This window comes from Sceloporus undulatus, chromosome 3 (genome assembly GCF_019175285.1).
Source record: "Sceloporus undulatus isolate JIND9_A2432 ecotype Alabama chromosome 3, SceUnd_v1.1, whole genome shotgun sequence".
Taxonomy (NCBI): Eukaryota; Metazoa; Chordata; class Lepidosauria; order Squamata; family Phrynosomatidae; genus Sceloporus; species Sceloporus undulatus.
The window spans coordinates 243,960,964-243,982,663 of NC_056524.1; the positions used below are offsets into that span (position 1 = coordinate 243,960,964).

The 21,700-nt window shown below is 39.7% G+C and overlaps 1 protein-coding gene across 3 annotated transcripts; it reads right to left on the reverse strand.

The window, feature by feature from the left end:
- Positions 1–1,651: 1,651 nt before the first annotated feature.
- LOC121924846 (membrane primary amine oxidase-like) lies at positions 1,652–19,172 on the reverse strand. Of its 3 annotated transcripts, XM_042456337.1 has the most exons (5): positions 19,077–19,172; positions 17,597–19,037; positions 12,725–13,010; positions 7,746–7,875; positions 1,652–2,594 (listed from the first exon to the last, which is right to left on the reverse strand). In XM_042456337.1, the coding sequence occupies exons 1-5, from the start codon at positions 19,170–19,172 to the stop codon at positions 2,310–2,312; spliced, it is 2,238 nt and encodes a 745-aa protein (XP_042312271.1). In that variant the 3' UTR covers positions 1,652–2,309. The 3 variants fall into 3 exon arrangements, with proteins under 3 accessions (XP_042312271.1, XP_042312270.1, XP_042312272.1); XM_042456336.1 differs by having other exon boundaries at positions 17,597–19,172; XM_042456338.1 differs by lacking the exons at positions 17,597–19,037; positions 19,077–19,172 and adding an exon at positions 13,557–13,655.
- Positions 19,173–21,700: the final 2,528 nt, after the last annotated feature.

Consider the following 21,700-nt stretch of genomic DNA (forward strand, 5'->3'; position numbering starts at 1 on the left):
TGGTTCTCCAGATGTTTTGATTCTAGCTCCCAGAAGCCTCAGCCATCATGGCCAATGGTCAGGAATTCTTTTTTTTTTTAATATAATTTTTATTGAGTTTTCTGTTCATACAAAGCTGAGTATAATGGTATTACATTATAATGATCCAGCAAATCATATTTTCCATATTCAAATATTCAATAATCAGAAAGAGTAAAGAAAGAAAAAAGAAATACAAAAAAGAAAATACAAAAATAAATAAATAAAAATAAGCTATTTTCCGTTTGTACACATATCTTGAATTTTACAAAAAGAAAAAAGAAAAGAAAAGAAAGAAGAAGAAAAAAAGAAAGAAAGAAAAGGAAAGCTTCTCTTTTTCTTAAGTTTCTAACAGACATTTCCATTTGCGTTTGCACTGTTGCACTGTTCTGCCAAGTGATAACATTGATAGGTTGTCCATTATTGCATACTCATATATTTTTGCTTCCCATTCTTTAATTGGGGGACCGTAAGATTTCTTCCAATATTTGGCATATATATTTCTAGCTGCCGTTATCATATAAATAAGCTTGCTGCTATCATCTCGATTCAGCTTTAATATATCAGGATCGATTATATTCAATAGAAAAAGTTCTGGTGAAAAGGGCACACGTTTTTCCATATAATTTGTAATATTCTTAAATATATTTTTCCAAAATTTCCTTACTACCTTGCATTGCCACCACATATGAAAAAACGAGCCCGGGGTTTTCTTGCATTTCCAACAATTGATATTATTAGATTTTTAAATTTTTGCCAATTGGATGGGTGTTAAGTAACTCCTAAAGAACATTTTAAAATAATTTTCCTTTAAATTGTTACACATTGAAAATTTATGAGTGTTTGACCATGATCTTTCCCAACAATCCATTGATATATTGTTTCCAATATTTTGCATCCACTTCAACATATTAATTTTCACAACTTCGTTTTCCATCTCGATCCTTAGGAGAATCTTATAAAGTTTGGAGATCATATGTTTTTCCCCTCCTGTCAATATTTTATCTACAATATTCCCTTCATGTTCGAGGAATTCTGACAGCTGAAGTTGACAGCAGCTGGAGGACCAAAGATAAAGTGTCACTGTGACAATACACAGTGAAAGAATGATGCAAGGAAAACAATCCGATATTTCTTTACAATGTCATTTTCTGCATTTATATACATTTAACTAGTAATGGAGAGATACAGTCCACTTAAAGCATGACAGGAGATGTAGGTATAATGGCTAATCTAATATTCAATTTGAAAAGATGCACAAGTGCAAAGTACGAATCCAATCACATTAACTCTTATAATGATGAAAATAGCATGACCCCAGAATGCCCATTCTCTATCGCTGATTGATTGTTTTAATAATTTTAGATGAAATTTTATTGCTATTATTATTGTTATGTGAAATTATAATGTTATCTGCTGCATTTTATTGTGTTGAAAGCAGCCTCAATCCTGTGGGAGAGGCGGGATAAAAATAAAAATGCATTATTATTATTATTATTATTATTATTATTATTATTACACCTGAGATCTGTCTTTACTCTCAATTTCATTAACAATCCCAGATTCATGAGCATCCCCTTAGCAGGAGAACAAACTATATCAACACTAACCACATACTCAATTTACTCAGTCACAAATTAATAGTTAATATATAACTACATTGACTGATAAAGTGGTTAACAGACAGGTCAGGACTGCCCCATTTTTCAACCCCTAACCCAAATAAATAATACACAAATAAATTCTAGGAATTTAGTTTTATTAAAAGACCTTTAATCCTCTTCACAGAACAATACACCAGATTCCTTGGAATGAAGTAACAATTATTGAACTCAAAGGTGGGCAACATGTGGACACCCCATTGTTGTAAGTCCCATCAACCCTAGGCTGTATAACCAATGGTGAGACATGGTAGGAGGAGGAATGCAACGACATCTGAAAGGCTAGAAGTTGCTTTCTCTTGCTTTGACCTACTTGCTGGAGTGCAGGTACCCCCATTAACATCTCAAAAAGGTAGAGAAAGACAAATAAGAACATAAATGGTGCAGAAAATCAATTGCAACTGAACAATCTGATTGGAATATCTGAGGCCCAAGAAAAGAACTACTGAAATTACAACTTAAAAATTACAAGCAAAATGTAAAACCAAGACTTAAGAATTGAGATTCAAAGCTATTGGACAGTAAAAACTCAAACTAAGCTTTGCTTAGTATACATTACAATCTATGCAATGCATGTTCATCCCCTCCCTTCCAACTCAAAACACACCCACACCAGCCAAAGCTCAGACCTCAGAGTTTGGTCATGTTTTGGAAGCCCTTATAAACATAAATGGGGAGGTTGGGCAGGCATGCAACTGTTTTTGGGAGACTTGCAAGTTGGTTGATAGCACAGGAATCGGGGTCTTGCTGGCAGGTGAAGAAAATGCTGTCTGGAGAATACATGGAGGGGTCATCATCAAAATAGTTGTAGGGTCTCAGAAGGAATCCAAGCTCATTCCCTAGTGTTGCAGTGTTAGGAATGTCCTCAGCATGTGGAATATGTAGGAAGCCAGTAGTGATCCAGGCAACCAAATCCTTGCAAAGGGAAATGCAAAACACAATGTTATTTACGTCAGAAGGAAAAGCCCTGGTAAGAGAACAATGTTCAGGCCTGATGCAGGAGAGAAGTTAGCTAAACTGAGCAAGTGTGGTGCAATAGATATTGAATTATACCTCAGTACAGGGTTGGAGAACCCGTGGCCCTCCATATGTCATTAAATTTCAGCTTCCATCTTCCTTTGACTATCGCCATTATCTATGCTGGGCAGTGCTGAGGACAGCTGAAGAATAACAACCTCTTGTTACCAAAGATGTCCCCCAACTGGTTTAATATAATCTAATAATTATAGAAGTAAACTCCCAGTACATTCTTATGCTGTACATGTCTTCTTGTTGTTGCTGTGTGCTTTAAAGTTGTTTCCGATTTATGGCAATCCTAAGGCAAATCAATCATAGGGCTTTCTTGGCAAGATTTGTTCAGAGGAGGTTTGCCATTGCTTTCCCCTGAAGATGAAAGCATGTGACTTCCCCAGGGCCATCCAGTGAGTTTCATGGTTGAGCTGGGACTCAGATCCTGGTCTCCAGAGTTGTAGACAAACATTCAAACCACTACACCATGCTACACCAGAATAAATCCTATCCAGAAAATAAATCTGTCGATCTTGGCCACAGGAAAGTGAGTACAGGATTCCAGCCTAGACTGATGAGTGGGAGAAAATGATACAGCTGGGGAACTATTTAATCCACCCACTGTGCACCAAGGAGCTCCCTCTGTATTGTGAAATTAGAGAATGCTATCTCCCATCCTTTTCATTTTTCATTTTCTTAGGCAGCAAGGCAGAACAAGCAAGAAGGATGAGCAACCTGGACAGGTACCTTCAGTGGCTGGCATTAGGACCCCTACTGGGAAGTGGATATTAGATAAGGTTGGATAATATGGGGTAATGTTTAACTCAATACAGATCCTGGTGTGAAGAGAAGATTGTTAAAAGTAGCATGTGGTAATTTTCAGGTGTAGAATTTTTGTATGTATGATAACAGAAGGCAGCTTTGCTTAAAAGTCAAAGCAACATGTAGAAAAAATTAATCCAGCAAATTTTGATAACCATTGGTCTTTCATTTTAGTGTAAAGACACATTTGCTGAGATAACAGAATGTAGACAGTGAGGGATACATCTGCAGAAACATCTTGTCTGATTATGATGATAATTTGGATGGTTTTGATTATTGTGTTGATTTTGATGGTTTAAGTGTTTAATGTGTTTTTATTTGGTTTCAAATAATGTTTAGTAGAAATCTTGAGACCTACAACAAACAAGGATAAAAATGTATTCTATAATTCTACGTATATCATTTTTTACTTAACGTAATTTAATATAACATATAATTAACTAAGTAGCAGAGATGCTAGGAAACACTGCTAATGAATTGCAAAGATGTGTATCAGAACAACAGCAAGAGTACTTAATGAGCATTGGTGTCTGATGCACAATGGGACTCATGCACATTGGTGCCTGATGGGCATTGACCCCATTGTGCATAGGTTCCATTGCACAGCTGTGATTTTGCTGACTCTGCCACATAGTAAAATCATAGAGTTGGAAGAGAGCACAAGTCCATCAAGTCCAATCCCCTGCCATGCAGGAAGATACAATCAAAGCACTCCCAACAGATGGCCATCCAGCCTCTGTTTAAAAACTTCTAAAGGAGGAGACTCCACCATTGTCCAAAGTGGCATATTCCACTGTCGAACAGCTCCTACTGTGAGGACGTTCTTCCTAAAGCTGAGGTGCAATATCTTTTCCATAGCTTGAATCCATTGCTCCAGGTCCTATTCTCTGGAGCTGCAGAAAACAAACTTGTTCCATCCTCAAGATGACTTCCTTTCAAATTATTAAACAGGACTCCTAGATCCCTAGTAACATAAAAGCAGTCCTCTGCTGGATACAGACATTACAAAAAATGTGTAATTCTAATTCCTTGCTTATGTAAGTCCACTTACAAAGACATAACTTCCATAAGGGATTCCAGCCACTGTGAACGAATGAATGTATGAATGAATTGGCATGGGGAAAATCAACAGACTTAACCTTTCCTGCATTTTCCACGTCTTCCCTTAAAGGCATTTCCCCCCTCCCCCATACATACACTCCCAGATAGTTTTTTCCACAGTGTTTTATAGTCCATGAGGAAGGTCAACCAAGTATAATTTTACTAAAGCTTTTACTACAATGCCTGAATTTTAAAAAGGGTCAATTGAAATTGTTAAAAATCATGTCCTGAAATGTTGCATGAGACTTGATGTTAAATTACAGTGCATCATTTCCGACTACCTGGCATCTGATTTTCCATTGTCTGACCATCATTTAATTTCTTTTACTCTTACTTATATCCCACCTCCTCATCGTACTGTCCAGCGCCATTTCCGCGACCTTCAGTCTGTTAACTCTGACCATCTCAGTCAGACTTTGAATTCATCTCTCTCTTCTCTTGATCTTGGGGACTCTGCTGATTCAGCAATGTCTTTATTTAATTCCACTCTTTCTTCAACTCTCAACAGCTTTGCTCCTGTATCTGTACGTGTGTCTTCCCCCATGACTAGGCCTCAGCCCTGGCTCACTCCCACTATCAGGTTCCTCCGGTCCTGCTCTCGAGCAGCCGAACGTCTTTGGAAAAAGTCTAGGGAACTGGCCGATTTCATTCATTATAAATTCATCCTTTTATCTTTTTTCACGCGCTCTGTCTATGGCAAAACAGAACTATTTTAAATCACTGATCTGCGCTAATGAGAGGCGTCCGCAGCGTTTGTTCTCCTGCTTCAATACACTACTAAAACCTTCCTCTCCCCCGTCTTCTCATCATTTTCCCCCACTGACTTCGCCAACTACTTCATCACAAAAGTCACTACTATTCGATCTGAAATAGTTCCTCCCGACTTGCCCCCTACCACTAACCTCCTGGTACCTTCTACTAATAAACTCTCTGGGTTTCCCCCTGTTTCTCTGGATGAACTCTCTAAGCTGCTAAATTCTTCCAAACCTACTACCTGTTCTCTTGATCCTATTCCCTCCCGTCTCCTAATCTCTATAGCCCCTTCTCTTCTGCCCTCACTCCTCTATATCTTTAATCTCTCTCTCTCTATGGGTTCCTTCCCTTCTGACTTCAAACATGCTCTCGTTTCCCCAATTCTGAAGAAACCCTCTCTTGACCCCTCTTCTTTGTCTAGCTATCGTCCAATTTCTTTTCTTCCTTTTCTTTCTAAGGTCCTAGAACGGGTCGTTTATTCTCGCTGTATTAAGTTTCTTGAAGCCAACTCCATCCTGGACCCCTTCCAATCTGGCTTCCGCCCACGGCACTCTACAGAGACAGCCCTCACCAAGATCTCAAATGATCTCTTGCAGGCCAAGGCAAACGGCCTCTACTCTATTCTCATTCTTCTTGATTTGTCTGCAGCATTTGACACTGTTGATCACTGTCTCCTGGTTGATTTACTTTCTGACCTTGGGTTCGCCGACTCTGCTCTCAACTGGTTTAAATCTTACTTGTCAGATAGATCTTTTGCAGTGGTCACGGGTGGTCTGACTTCATCCTCTGTTCCACTATCTGTTGGAGTTCCCCAGGGCTCTGTCTTGGATCCCCTTCTGTTCTCTCTATACACACTGTCTCTAGGTAAACTCATCAGTTCTTTTGGTTTCTTCTATCATCTGTACGCCAACGACTCTCAGCTGTATCTCTCCACCCCTGACCTTTCGACGGGGCTTGAACAGCAAGTTCCTTCTTGTCTGACTGCCATCTCTCAGTGGATGCGGCTTCAGCGCTTGAAGCTCAACATGTCTAAGACTGAGCTTCTCATCTTTCCACCTAAACCCACCCTTCATTATTCCTTTTCTGTTTCTGTCGACGACACTTCTATTCAACCGGTTCATCAAGCCCGCAGTCTTGGCTTCATTTTTTACTCTTCTCTGTCATTTATTCCCCAGATCCAGGCCATCGCCAAGACTTGTAGATTCTTTCTCCACAACATTGTCAAGATCCGTCCATTCCTCTCAATCTCTACTGCCAAGACTCTGGTCCATGCCCTAGTGGTTTCGCGACTAGATTATTGTAACCTCCTTCTGACAGGGCTTCCTCTTTCACACCTCCATCCTTTAATCTCTGTCCAGTATTCAGCTGCCCGTATTGTCACATCTGCTCGCCGCTTTGACCATGTTTCACCTCTTTTATCCTCCCTTCATTGGCTCCCCTTCCCCTTCCGCATCCGGTACAAGCTTTTGGTATTGACTTTCAAAGCCCTCCATGGATTGGCCCCTCCTTACTTATCTGACCATCTTTCTCCTTACATTCCTACTCGCACCTTCCGCTCTTGTAGTCAAGGTCTCCTGTCACAGTGTAGGACTACCACTGCCCCCTCCCGAATTCGTCCCTTCTCGCTTGCTGCCCCTTACTCCTGGAACCTTCTTCCCCCACATGCACACCTCATCACTTCTCTACCCAGTTTCAAAACTGAATTAAAGACTATATTGTTTAGAGAAGCATTCCCAGAGATGAGCCCCTCTCTGACCCAGGAAGCCTCCTTTTAACCATCCATCAAGAAGCCAAGCCCTTCCTCCAGTCCATCTGCCTTGGTCCAGGCCTCGGAGGTGGAGAAGATCTGCTGGACCTGATCCTATTCCCCACCACCACTCCCTTCTCCTTTTGTGTCGTGTCTTTTAGATTGTAAGTCTGAGGGCAGGGAACCATCTGACTAAAAAATTTATGTACAGCGCTGTGTAAATTTACAGTGCTTTATAAATAAAGTTTAATAATAATAATAATGTAATCAGTGGGAAGGGGAGGAGGAAGGACACAAGGGAAGGAGAGAGGAAAGGAAACTTGGCAGGTTTAAGAGAAGACACCGGGTGCAAATCTTTGACTCTGGACTACTATCAAAATGAAAAGACTTGGAAGCTCTTATTATTTGGAGATGGTCTGGCTGAATCCATAGACTGAAGAGCTGTTCAAACAGACTAGTATACCTTCAAATAGGTGACCATACGTAAGGAATATGGAGAAATAGATGTATTGTGCAGCTGCTTCCAGTCTGAGGTCCAGGCCCAGCTATTAGCATCACTTTCCTAATACCAGTGTGATTTTTAGGTGACAGCCTATAAAGTTTACCAACAAGCCACTAGGAACCTTGTGACTCACCTGATTGACAATGGTTTCATTGTTTATGAAGTCAGCAAAGGCAACTGAAGGTGACCATGGATCAACCAGATTATAGATGCTGGTGCTGTATGGTTCATTCTCCTTCCGCTTGGTAACAGCCAGCTTGTACCTCAAAAGCAGACCAAGAGAACTTCTTCAGAAAAAAATAGTACAATTTCTTTCACTGAATTTATTTACAAGAAGGTAACTATAGGCCTGCTTCTTGGGCAAAACTATCACAAGGAGCCATACCATCATGGAATGCAACACAACAAAGGAGATTACCACACGTGGGTGCTTTTGCACTGTCATCATGCAGTTTCTTTACAATAGTAGCAATAACACTATTAAAATGCTTATTTCTACATTACCTTTCAATAACATGAGAGTCCTTGTTTTGGGAAGTCGAAGGCTTTCATGGCCGGCATTCATGGGTTCTTGTGGGTTTTTTAGGCTATGTGGCCATGTTCTAGAAGAGTTTGTTCCTTACATTTCACCAACTTCAGAGATGATGCCAGCCACAGAAGCTAGCAAAACATCAGGAACAAACTCTTCTAGAACATTACCACATAACCCGAAAAACCCACAAGAAACTGTAGTCCTTGTTTTGTGTTTCTAGCCTCTGTTTTCTGCACAATGCACATGACCCCAACCTCTACTCCCTTTTCCCCTGTACATGCATTTTTAAAATTTATTTTCTTTTGAAATCTCTCAGTGATGAGATTAGACCTGCAGTCATGAGATACTTTGGGCAACTCATTTTGAAAGATTCAGAAATCTTGAGTTCTTTGCTGTTGTTTTAATTTTGGAATTGATGGTTCTGTAGATAGCAACACATTCTTTTATCCTGCATCATTGGATGTTGTGAAATAGAAGACCATTTTGAGAGAACTGTTTACATGAATAAGTAAATTAACACCTCACCACATGTGATGAAACCATCCTTCTACTTCATTAAACCAGAAGATCCATGACATAATTGAAGCAAGGAGAAGGGTTTATGACACGCCCAGTTACACTACATCAGCTTTGCAATAATACTACTGTCGCTCTAAAACAATCCACACCTGCACAATCGCATGAATGTAGCGATATTGGCAGTTATTGATGGCTATTGATTGCACGATAATAATGGTATGACAATAGATCAGCAATGGATGAGTGACAGCGTCATGGGAAAACATGAGGAATCTTAGGTTGTAATTCCACTCCAATTCCATCACTAGCACCTTGTGTGATAATCTCCTAAATAAATCTGAAACATCAATTAATAAAAACTACACCGTAGTATTGTAAGCAGGATAAATAACTATTAAGGAATTTCCTGTAGACCAGGAAGGGTCTAAGTGCCTTTTGAATTTAGAGACAGAGGATGAACCTGTAAAAGAGTACATAAGGTGGACCCAAAGGTTTGGGCATAATGTTGAAATGGTTAAATGGGGAAAATGTGGTTCAAAGATATAAAATATATTTTGTGTAATAATTTAAAAGAAAACTTGTATAAGATGGTGTACAGATGGTATCTATTCCCAAAGAAGTTGTTGAAAATGTCCAAGAATGTTTCAAACTAATGTGGGGGATGTCAAGATAAGGAGAGTTGCTTTTTTCATATATGGTGGACTTGTAAGAAGGTGAAAAAATATTGGTCTAAGATTTGTATGTTAATTCAAAAAATTATTAAAGTGGATTTTGTAACGTTACCAGAAATGTTTATCCTGAGTATTGTGGGTAAAGAACTGGATAATAAATATAAATTACCTCTTCAATATATGATAACAGCAACAAGAACATTGTTTGCCCAAACCGGGAAGTGGACTAAAGCCCTGACAATGGAAGAATAGATTGTTAAGGTTGCTAAATTAGCCAAAAGTGCAAAATTAACCTGGGTTTTATAGGATAAGCCAATGCAAGACTTTTTGAAAGATTGGACATTGCTTTTAAACTTCTTGAGCAATTAGAAATCTGGCAATGTCATAAACTGTTGCTATGGTTATTAGTAATTCTAATATGATTATTTATTTGGATCTGTAATGGTAGAATAATTTTTTGCTCATTTATCTTTTCATTACGTTTAGGATTGTGGAGCTCAGAGCCCTATTGTGTTTTATATGGCTGTGGGCGGGGCATGCACTCCTTGGGACATATCGGCTCCACGTGGGTCCCAAACGCTGAGCTTTACGTACAAAGTCACAGACATGTTGCTAGAATGCTTCAAACTTTACTAAACTTTCTTCACAAACACAACAATCAAACACCTGTGAAACCCCAGTTCCCAACAGTCTCTAGTTCCTTCACTGAGACTCTTCCACAAATTCTTCTCTCGGCCCAAAACACTTTTCAAGCAGCTCCAGCTCAGACTTCTCTTGTTCCATTGGCTCTGGATGCTGTTCCCACTGCTCGCCTTTCGGGTCCCACCACTAACGTTCCTCCTTCTCTCTTGCGCCAGTCCCCTTCCCCGGGGTATCTAAAGTCCCCTTCCTCCTGCAGGTTCCTGAGTTTTACCTCCAGATGAGGCCTGACGCACAGCAATCCGTGTCTTCCCTGCCACATCACCGGTAGGCCCTCTCTCCTAAGGCTCCTCATCACCTTTCCTATCCCTATTCCAACCGCCTCTCCGCGCCCCATGCTTCCATGTGTGTTCCTCCTTCCCACGCTCTCCTCGCCCTCACCTTTTATGCCCCTTCCTAAGGGCCTTGCCTCCTCAACCTCTACTTCCCCTGGGTCCTCCACTCCCCCTTGTTGTATCTCCACCCAACCTAAGTCTTTTATAACCCAAAATCCTTTTATAACCAGTCGACTAGTCTCTGGAACATTGCTGTGGCTCCATGTAACCCAAAGGGCATCCAGATAAACTGAAATAAGCCCTTGGGAGTGGCAAATGCTGTCTTCTCCTTATCTTCTGGTCTGAGCTTTATCTGCCAATATCCTTTTGTTAAGTCAATTGAAGACAAGAACGTAGCTTGTCCTAACTTTTCCAAGAGGTTTATAACTCCAGGCATGGGGTATGCGTCAAACTTTAAGATCTTGTTCAACTGACAGAAATCTATACAGAACCTTACTGAACCATCAGGTTTAGGGACCAAGACCAGCTGACTACGCCACAGGCTCCTAGAAGGCTCTATTATCCCTAACTGTAACATCACTTCTACTTCCTGATTAATAACCTCTTGCATCCTCCACAGCCAGGGCCTAATGGGCACTCTTACTAAAGTCTTTGGATAGGTGTGAATCAGATGTAAAATAACCTCGGTACATCCTGGCTTGGTATTGAAAACATCTCTAAACTCTACCTGTAGGTTTCTCACCTGAGCTTGTTCATCACTCAGAGACGAAAGGATGGGTATATCAGCCATTCCTGTGGTCTCCTCTATTTGGGGGCCTAACATCCATTCTTCCTCCTCTGAGTTTTCATCTATGTCTCCAAAGAGTGCTTCTCACTCTCTCCACACCTTAAGAAGATTAATGTGATAAATTTGCCACTTAGGGCTTTCCCCTTCAATTTGTATTTCGTAGTCCACAGGTCCTACCCTCCTTATGACCTCAAAGGGACCTTGCCATTGTGCAAACAATTTAGCCTTATGGGATGGCAGGAGTACTAATACTCTCTGTCCCACCTCCAAAGTCTGTTCTTTTACCCTCTGATCAAAATGGCACTTTTGTTCGTCCTGGGCTCTGGCTAAATTCTCCCTGGCTACCTTTCCTAACTCCCTTAAGTGTTGCCGCATTTGGAGCGAGGCCGGCGGTTCTTTTTCCCACCCCTCCTTAAGGATATCCAATATTCCCCATGGTTTGCGCTCGTACACCAGTTCAAAGGGCAAGAATCCTAGGGTGACTGTAGAACTTCTCTAAATGCAAATAATAGCAGTTCAATGAACAGGTGCCACTACTGGGGATGTTCCGTTATAAAAAAAAATTAACATTCCTTTTAGAGTTTGGTTAAACCATTCCACCAACCCATTGGCCTGGGGGTAGTAAACTGACGTCTTAAAAGGCTTTATCCTTAGCATCTCCCACATTTTCTTTAGAGTCAGGCTCATCTCTGAATAACCTTTTGTATCATCTTATCCACCTCCAAATGACCCACCATCGGAATATCATGAGCCAGGCACATCACCTCCCTCCTTAATGCTTTGGGACTACCAACTGTTCATCTATTGTTTCTTGGGCCCCCTTTGGTGGTATCCAGTACAACAAGTCCCCTCTCATTTCAAATCTTGGTCCCTCTCCAGCTCCCCCTAGCTGAGCCTGGTGCAGGGCTTCCTTCAACAAGGGGTCATCTTGCTGCCATGCAACTACCTGTTCCCTCTGAACTCCCACTACTTCTAGGCCGCTATCAGTTGAACTCTCTCCCATTAGGGCTTCTGGGCCTTGTAGCATCCGCCTCCAGTGGGTCCAATCCCTCCCTAAAAGAGCCTCTTCTTTCAAGATAGGCACCATCCCCACTCTCATCTTCCTTTTTCTTCGCTCTACCTCAATCACCACCCACACCAAGTCGTATTCCTTTAAATCCCCATGAATGCACCGCACCTTTATCCTCCTAGCTTTCTTGCCCCGCAGGCGCTCTCTGACCAGAGTCTGATTGGATCCCGAATCGATTAACGCCCTTACCACCTGACCATTCACTCTCCGCACCCTGTTCTTCCGCATCTGCTCCTCCTTCCCGCACTCTCCTCTCCCTCACTTTTTATGCCCCTTACTAAGGGCCTTGCCTCCTCAAACTCTACTTCCCCTGGGTCCTCCACTCCCCCTTGTTGTATCTCCGCCCAACCAACCCTCCTCTCACTTTCCTCCCCCTGACTACAATGGCATTGTTTTTCCCCTCTTTTTTCTCTTTATGTATTTGTTCCTGTCTTTGTTTCTTTATTTTCTAAATATATTCTCTGACTATATATTATCTTGGTTTTGACCGTAAATTAGATTTCCAATGTTAATTCAATAAATAAATAAATTAGAAAGTAAAAAAAAAATTAGTTTCATACCTTTCCCAGCTGATGGCTCGTTCCATTCGATCTGTTTCTGGCATGTGTTTTCCAGAAAAGTTGATCATCTGGATCCGATAGCCACGTTCATGGCCCCACTTATTTGCACTGTTCGCTGCAAAGTATATGTGCTTGGGCATATTGTCATGAAGGCGGAAAGCAGCCTTTTCCTCAGTATCCAGGACCTTCCTTACCATCTTCATTCGATTGATCTTGTGCTCTGGGCTCCATGGGGCCTTCACTGTTTCAAAAGCCATGTCATTGCTCATCAGGGAATTTTCCACACCTAGAAAGGAATATACATAAAAAATTCTACTGAGAAGTAATATTTTTGTGTTGCCTAGATACTTTCCTAGAAAGAGAGATGCAATGATGAGAAAGGCTTACATAAGTTTAGCTTTATTAAATATGCCCTGCTGTCAATAATATTACATATTGAATTTCTCACTGTATCCATTACAGATACAGCAAATCTACAAGAAATTTAAAAAAAACTGAGATTAAAACAAAACCTTACAGGAATAGGCAACCTGATGTCCTCCAGATGTTTTGGACATTTTTCATGGATTCTGGCAACTACAGTCTAAAATATATGGAAGCAGCAGGTTGTCTACCCCAGGAAGGAAAATTAAATAAACTGATCTGATAAAATGCATGCATGGAGAACCTCTTGCAGCTTTCTACAGTTATCTCCAATCAGAGACAAGAGAGTATTAAATGCTTGAGAAGCAGCTGCATGGAACTGATTTCTGCTTTTGAAGCCAGGAAGCTGTTCAATAGAAGTGAACTCTGCTTTGCATGCGTGAATTATCTTCCTTTGCAGTTCTTTCACCTGATCCAAATCCACTTTGTTTTCTGTGTCCTTTGTTCCTCATCCCTGGTAATCATTGAGAAAAACAAATGGTTGTCCCAAGAACCTACATTGGGCAAGAGAGGGGGGATATCACAACAGTAGCTGCACACCAAACACAGGATTAGATATGACATATTTGAAAATGAATATGGGCAATTAAAAGAAAATGTGATAGAGCTGCAACTGTCACTACATAGCAATACTTTTTTTCAGAGTCTCAGAACTAAAATAGATCTTTAATCCTGCAATATGATGGCAAGAATAAATGCTGGTGAACAAAAGTTTTGAAAGATTTAACAAAACAAAGCTAGAGACTTATAATAATTAACTTTTATCAGTTTAAATAGCTACCTTTTAGAACCATTGCATCTCCATTTCTTATTGACCTCTGGCAAGATTTTTAAGGCATGCATAAATTCTGGCATATATAGCCTCCGTTATGAGTATGCGGTTTCATTAACCATGTCATTTTCCAAAGAATTAGTCATCAGCCTTCAGCGATCCTTAAAAATCTTCATGAAAGTGTCTGCTGACTGGAAGATTCTGGGGATTATTATTATTATTTGTTGTTGTTGTTGTGTGCGTTCAAGTCATTTGTCACTTATGACGATCCTATCACAGGATTGTTTGTTTGTTTGTTTTTGCAAGATTTGTTCAGAGACAGAGCAGGTTTGCCATTGCCTTCTTCTGAGCATTGCCTTCTTCTGAGAGCATAAATTGACCAAGGTCATCCAGTCGGTTTCCATGGCTAAGTGGGTATTCAAACCATGGTCTCCAGAGTTGTAGTCAATGCTTAAATCACTACCCCACACTAGTTCTATTCTGGGGATTATTGACCCCCCAAAAAGTTAGCCTTTCTAAGCTCCAGTTACCATAGGGTAGTGGCTCAGAGATGAAACTGTAAGATGAGAGATTTACCACTCAGATTTTATCATATCTGCAGATCAGGTTCCTTGATGTCTGTACCAATTTGTAAAGTGCTGATTGCAGAGTTATGCAGCATTTTTAAGACTCAGGCAGTTGATTAAATTTGAAAGTTTGATATTCTGCTGAGTTGCTGCTGATTTTATCTTCATGTTATTTTATTACTGTTGCTTTAAAAATCATATTTGATTTGAATTGAGCTTCATAAACTGCTCTGTGACAAAAAATAATAATACATACATACATAATAAAATAAAGATAAGTTAATGTAAAGAAGTTTATGAAAGGACTGTCTCCTATCTTCTCTTTTCCCCTTGCAACCACCTGTGAACTAAGAAAAGCCACCCCAGAGAGTCAAGGGTACCCCTGAACAATTTAGGATGGGATGCAAATGGAAGCTTGGAAACCAACATTTAACTTGGGATCCATACTTGCTTTGGGATGATCAGCTCTCAGGAGACCACCATGTACTCCATCTCACCTTGTTCAGACAAGTCCCACAACCCACACAGATACAGAGCTGCAGTTACGAGAGTAGCAAGAGTTTCCTCCAGTCTCCACACTTCTAGCATTGAGGAGAATGAGACACTGAAAAACATTTACAGCTAAAACTTTTATACTTTCTGTGCTCACATTCCTATGATACATCTGTCTGGCACTTTTCTTTGGAGGCCAAAGCTGGATTTTTAAATGCTTAACTAAAATTTGAAGTTATTGCAATGTTAGAAATCTGGGGATGGAAGGAAAACTTCATGAGAGGATAGAATTCTTATCTGGGAGTGGTAGTGCCCCCTTTCTCCCCCCCCCTACTTTTAGACCTGACATTTGCACTCCTACCTAGCTACACCTTTTGGCAGTCATAGTTGAAAAGAAGAGTGTACCCAGAATCTTCATTCCTTGAACATATTTGGGAACCAAGCCAAAGCATTTTGAGAGATTAAAACTTAATGCACAAGGAAATTTAAAAGGTGGAGTCTTGTCTCAATCGTTGCCATTTATTTTATGTTCCTCAAAGGAGTTGCATGCAGTTAAAACAAAAAGCAAGCACCTTCCCCTAGTGATTTGACAAGCAAGATCTATATCAAGGGTATGGAAGATGAAAATGTGACTCTTGACAAGTTGTCAAACTACAACATGCCTCTGAGCTTAGCACATGCACATCCTAAAACAAGGCTAGTCACCCACACTAACAGAATCATGCATGACCTCCCCGCTGACCTGATTAACAGCTATTGGATATTATGCCTTACCTATACCTCTCTGCACATGGAGAGCTCCTACACACAGGGAGGTACCTGCTTAAAAAATCTAATTCCCTTAACTGTTTCCTAACATCTGAGATAATTTGTATCCATTTTATCTATGGTGATTTCTAGGGAATTGGGAGACTTGATTGCTGAGCTATGTGGATGGAGGGGAGAAATGTAATGAGATCTCTATCTTTCTCAGTCTCAATCTCTCTATGTATAAACATGCAAACGTATATGCACATACAACCTCCCAGTACTCAACCAACACTACAGGGGATCCTTGGCACCCAAAACTTCTACATCCTTACAAAATATGTTTCCTCTTAAATACAGGATCCTTGCTTGTGATCACCCATGTGTGACTTGCAGAGGGATGGAGGATTCAAATTGGCCTCCAGTTCCAGATCCACTGAAGTTGCCCAAGGCTGCTTTAAATCTTGATGATCATAGCAAACAAAGTATTTAATTGGCTATTTATATATTTCAGAGCATGCTGTGCTCCCAACTTTGCTATTCTGTTCATTTCAGTGGTACTGAGAAAGCATCCACCTTTCCCCTGACAAAGCCATTACATTATTGTCTGGCACTCAAGGCATTCACGCTGTGAAGAGTCATCCAGAAATGTGTAGACAGAGTCAAGCTTTGCTGACATTCAGTGGCCGTTTAAATACCAAACAGTTTTACCACCCTCTAGTGGGACAAAGAAGAACTGTCTTTGAGGAAACATTCATCATATGGTTTACTGACTTTTTCTGAATGTTTGTGATTGTGGCATAGAAGATTATCATACTGCACTTTTCTATCCTTCCTTTCCAACCTAGGTGTGGGATGAAAACTTTTAAGCATGGATTTTATCGTACATCTCTGTGTCCAGACTCCTCCAGCACTATTTGAAAGAACAAGATTTTCCTTGGGCAAGCCACAAGCTTTTAGCTTCAGAGGAAGGTGATGGCAAAGCTTATTTCAACAAATCTTGCCAAGAAAACTCCATCATAGGTTCACCTTAGGATGGTCATAAGTCAGAAATAATTTGAAAGCACACAAGAAGAAGAAGAAGAAGAAGAAGAAGAAGAAGAAGAAGAAGAAGAAGAGCAATACAACAATGGTGTAGTGTAGTGGTTAGAATGTTAGATTATGACTCTGGACAGCAGGGTTCAAATCTCTGATCAAACCTGAAAACCCAAAGGATGACCTTGGGCAAGTCAGAGTCTTCAGTCTCAGGGGATGGCAATGCCAAATACATCTGAAGAAATTTGCCAAGAAAATCCTGTGATAGGGTCAGATTTGGGTTGGAATAAGTCAGAAATTACTCGAAGTCAAATAAAACCACACTACCACAAGAGGGCTTCCTAGATAGTCAACATCATCATCATCATCATCATCATCATCATTATTATTATTATTATTAAATTATTAGATAAATAAATAAATAAATAAATAAATAAATAAAAGTCAATTTCAACTCTGCTTGAGCAACAAGGTCTTCTTATTCATAATTATGAATATATTTTTTATTGTTTTTAATGTCTGGCCCTTTTTCACATTGATCTTTTGCTTCAACTGAGCATCAGCTTTTCTGTAGATGGAAAAGTACTGGGAGTACAATAGTACCTTTTGCATTTTCAGTAATAGTAGAGCTTCTTGCCTTTGCCTCTCATGCTCACTCATGTCTTTTCACTCTGTCTCCAGCTTCACATTTCAATCTATGACCTTTTAATAAGGGAATTCAAAATAACTTGATGCTATCTTCCCATGGTTCCCCAAAAATCACTCTCCAAGCAATTTACCACTAGACAAATACATTTACAGCATTTCAGGAAAATTACTGTAGAAATGGGCACTTACCACCAATGTCCATATCCACCTTGAATTGAATGCTGTGGGTGTGAATTGTCCCCAGCACCCACTCTTCAACCCTGTTGCCAAAATCTTCAGCATCATCAAAGAAAAAAGCTGACTGAATGTATCCACTGGCATAGATTCTGACACCAACAGCTCCATTTTGGTGAAAAATAAAATCCCACATATAGTCATAATTACTAACTGTGGTTATGGACCTAAATACAAGAGCTGCATCTACCAGCCCTCCATAAAATGGAACCTGGGCCCTATCATAGTGACGTCGCACAGGCACCTCAGTATTCTGCTCAAAGATGCAGATTGAATTTTTGTGGGTAACAGGTAATGATGTATCAACAAAATAGTGTCTGTCCAAATAAGTAGCTAAGTAAGGACAATCCACGCCCTGGGTGAGTGGGAATACACTATATCCAAGGCCATAGCTTATGTCCATGTATCTGATTAGCATTGATGCTGGATTGTTGGAACCATAGACAGCAAGTGCATCTTGCAGACTTAGTTCATAAATTATCCTCTGACCCTTAAACCTGATGTCAAAGACACGTGGCCCCCGGAAAGCATCCATTCCAAAGGCAAAACTCCAAGACATGAAGAAAACATGGTTATTCTTGATTCTATAGCGTGGTCCACGAGGTTCATAGTGCAGAGGGCCAGGTCCCTCAGGTGGCACCCTCATCTTTAATGATGAGTATCCCCCATCAAAAGGAGCTTTTTTGACCTGGGCTATTTTAACATACCCTTCATTGAATTGTCTTTCAATATCCTCCATGCCATCAAAGTATTGCCCATTATAGAATATTTTTTTCACATTCCAATGAGAAATATCCAGACTACTAAGATCCAGTTGGACCTCAAATCCGACTGGATGTAGATAAAAGCCAGAAACATTTTGGAAGTGAGTAATCCAGATTAGGCGGTCTCCTGACTTGAACCCTGGTGGCATCGCACGGGAATACATAAAATTGCTTCCATTGTAATCCAGTACATTGTGCATAAAGTTTGGAGCCTTAGGGTATGCCTTCTTCTTCAAGAATGTATTGATTTCTTCAAATTCATTAGCTAATAAAGGCCTTCTGTAATAAGGTAACTTCTCTCCATACTTCTCCACTGTGACATCCTGGTGGTATGTTGGATTTGGAAGAGGACCCACCAAAAACTCAGTGATGTTTGGATCCTTCTGATTGCCAAAGAAGACTATGACTAGAGCTTGTCTGGCAGGTCTCGCTCCTTGGTGATCCAGGAATTCCAGCACCTCTGCTTTGGGGGGAAGCTGAAGGGTGATAGAATAAACGCAGTTGTCAGATGGCTTGGCTTCAGGAGACTCTACCAAGGGTACCTCTATGTTGTGTTGTAAATACCTCTTCACTTGTATAATCTCTGCTGGAGATAAATCATCAAATATCAGGCTGTGGCTAGCCTGGGTTTTCTCCTCCGTGCGAAGCTCTTGGAGATGAGTCTCACAAACCATGGGGTTCCTCTCTGTAGTCTGGAGAACCCAAACTATGATGAAGACTATGGCAATGCATATAGTTAGAAGAGGATAAACTAGTTTCAAGTTCATTTTCAGCAATGCTGAAGCAGGTCCCTTGGTTTTGTAAAAAAAATAAAATCTGGTAAATTACAGATTGTTGAATGCCGGTGTTTATAGATTGTAGAATTCCAGAGGAGCATATAACAAACAATAAAAAGGAGATGGAGAGAAGAAGATGTGATGCAACTGAGTTTCAAAACTATAAGTATCATGGTCTTATGAAATACCGCCCATTCAATTCTTAAAGGTATTTTACTGAGAAAGCAGTTATGGCTTCATTCACACCCTTAATAATCTCATCCACTCTGAACACCAAATTAGTCATTTGACAGGCAAACAGATAAAATCTAAATTAATTCAAATTTAGTAGTTCTAGAAAATGTGTAGATGAAATCATCAGCTGAACCTGCTTTTCCACCTCATATGATATCTTCAGATTGAAAGAGAAGTTGCTGTATAAAAGAAACTGCTACCAGCAGATGGCAATCAAAGACTTTCTGCTTTGGGTATATCTTGGTTGGCTTTTCATACTTAGAGTTAGCAGATCCCCAGATAGGTGCAATATTGCTGGATGTTGTGGTATTAGCAGGTGTAGTTCTTGATATTTATTTTAATATACAAACAACATTCCTGTTAACCTGCCATCCGCAGCAGCCTTTTGCTCCCACCTTTATTTTCAGTGAATAGTATGAAACAAATATCTGAAATGTTGGAATGCAAAGTTAAGACAGATAAAAATGGCAAAAGTGCAAATATAGAAGAAATATGCAATAAATCTATAATAATTTGTAAAGGATTTTAAAATCTTATAAATATGTAGATATACAAGAGAGTTTCTGTGTAGACTAGTGGTTTGAATGTTGGACTAGGACTCTCAAACAGCAGAGTTCAAATCCCCCCTTATCCATAGAAACCTAGTGGGTGATCTTGGGTCACACCCTCTCAGCCTTATAAGGCGGCAATGGCAATGCTGCTCTGAATAAATCTTGCCCTGAAAATCCTATGAGAGGATTGCCATGTTGGAATCAACTTTAAGGCAAATAAGAAAAACAATGAGGGGGTCTTGGCACATATTTACTTATTTTTATTAGAGAATAAGACTTGCTATAGTTAGAGGCCATTGCTGCTGTATAATCTTGTTTTAACCTTGTTGTAAGCCTTCTTCAGTCCCTTGTTGGGAGAAATATAGGATATAAATGAAATGAAATAAAAGTCATATTTAGAATTAGACAGAAACTTGCAGGTTCTGCATGTAAAACTACACTTACATAGCATGTGCAAGCATCTCTTGATCATAGGCCCAAAGTAAATTAAAATTCACTATATGTTTCTACATTTTTCAGGGATTTCCTCAAATTGCTAAGAGTAACTTATTGCCTTAGCTATTTTTAAAATGATAACCCTCAAAATTCAAATGCTGCAAATGCCAAAGGATGTTTCATTCAAAAGAATACTAATTAATTTAGTAATATATGCAATTATGTATTTTCTGCACTGAATACAAGATGAGATACAAACTGAGAAGATATCTGAATATACTCTCAGAGGCACCTTTAATTTTTTTTCCAAATAGCACTGAAATATTAATGCAGTATATGCATCTCATAATGTAATTGTGTTAGTAAATATTAGTGTTTATATTTTCTGAAGCACTTAACAATTCTGTTGTAAAGCCTCAAGACCTAAAGAACATTTGGAGTATCTGTATACATGATTGCATGTCTCTGTTTGTGTTCTGCCATTGCAATAAATACACTACTTGTAACAATCCTGTTCACACTTATTTGTAAATCCCATTGAATGCAATATGACTGACTTGTGTGAAAAAGAAGAGCTGGTCGTAAGGTGTGTTCACAAGGATTTATTTTTTCAATTAAACACGTTCTTATCCAGCCATATTTGATTTTTTTTTTCTCTCAGAAACTGCAGAGCTCTCGTTTCACTGCCACTGGCAGATGAGTCACTAAAGAGTTTGAGGATACAAGCATGATTTCCTCAGCAAGTAACCGACACAGCCGGAATCTAACACCAAGCATATTTCAATATTTCTAGGCTTTGAGATCCTCTGGAGAGGCCCTTCTGTCAGTCCCACTCCCATCACAAGCATAGTTGGTGAGGACTCAAGAGATGGCCCTTTCTGTGGCTGCCCCTGGACTGTGGAATTCCTTTCCCAGAGAAACCAGAATGGCCCCCTCCTTGTTGTCTTTCCAATGGCAGCTTAAAACCTTCTTATGCAGGCAGGCAGGCTTTTAAAACAAGAATGTTTTTTAAAGTACCGGCTTGGGGTGTTGTATCATTTTAAGTGTTTTAAATAATTTTATCTTTTTAACAGTATTTTTATTCTTTTAATAAGCAATCTGTTTTAATACTGTAACAATTTAATTCTGTTTTAATGTATCACCTTTTTATGTTTCTAAATGTATTATTCTTTTAAAGTTATGAGCCCTTCTGGACCCCAGTTCTGGGAAGAGTGGGATATAACAATAACAATAACAATAACAATAACAATTATTATTATTATTATTATTATTATTATTATTATTATTATTATTATTATT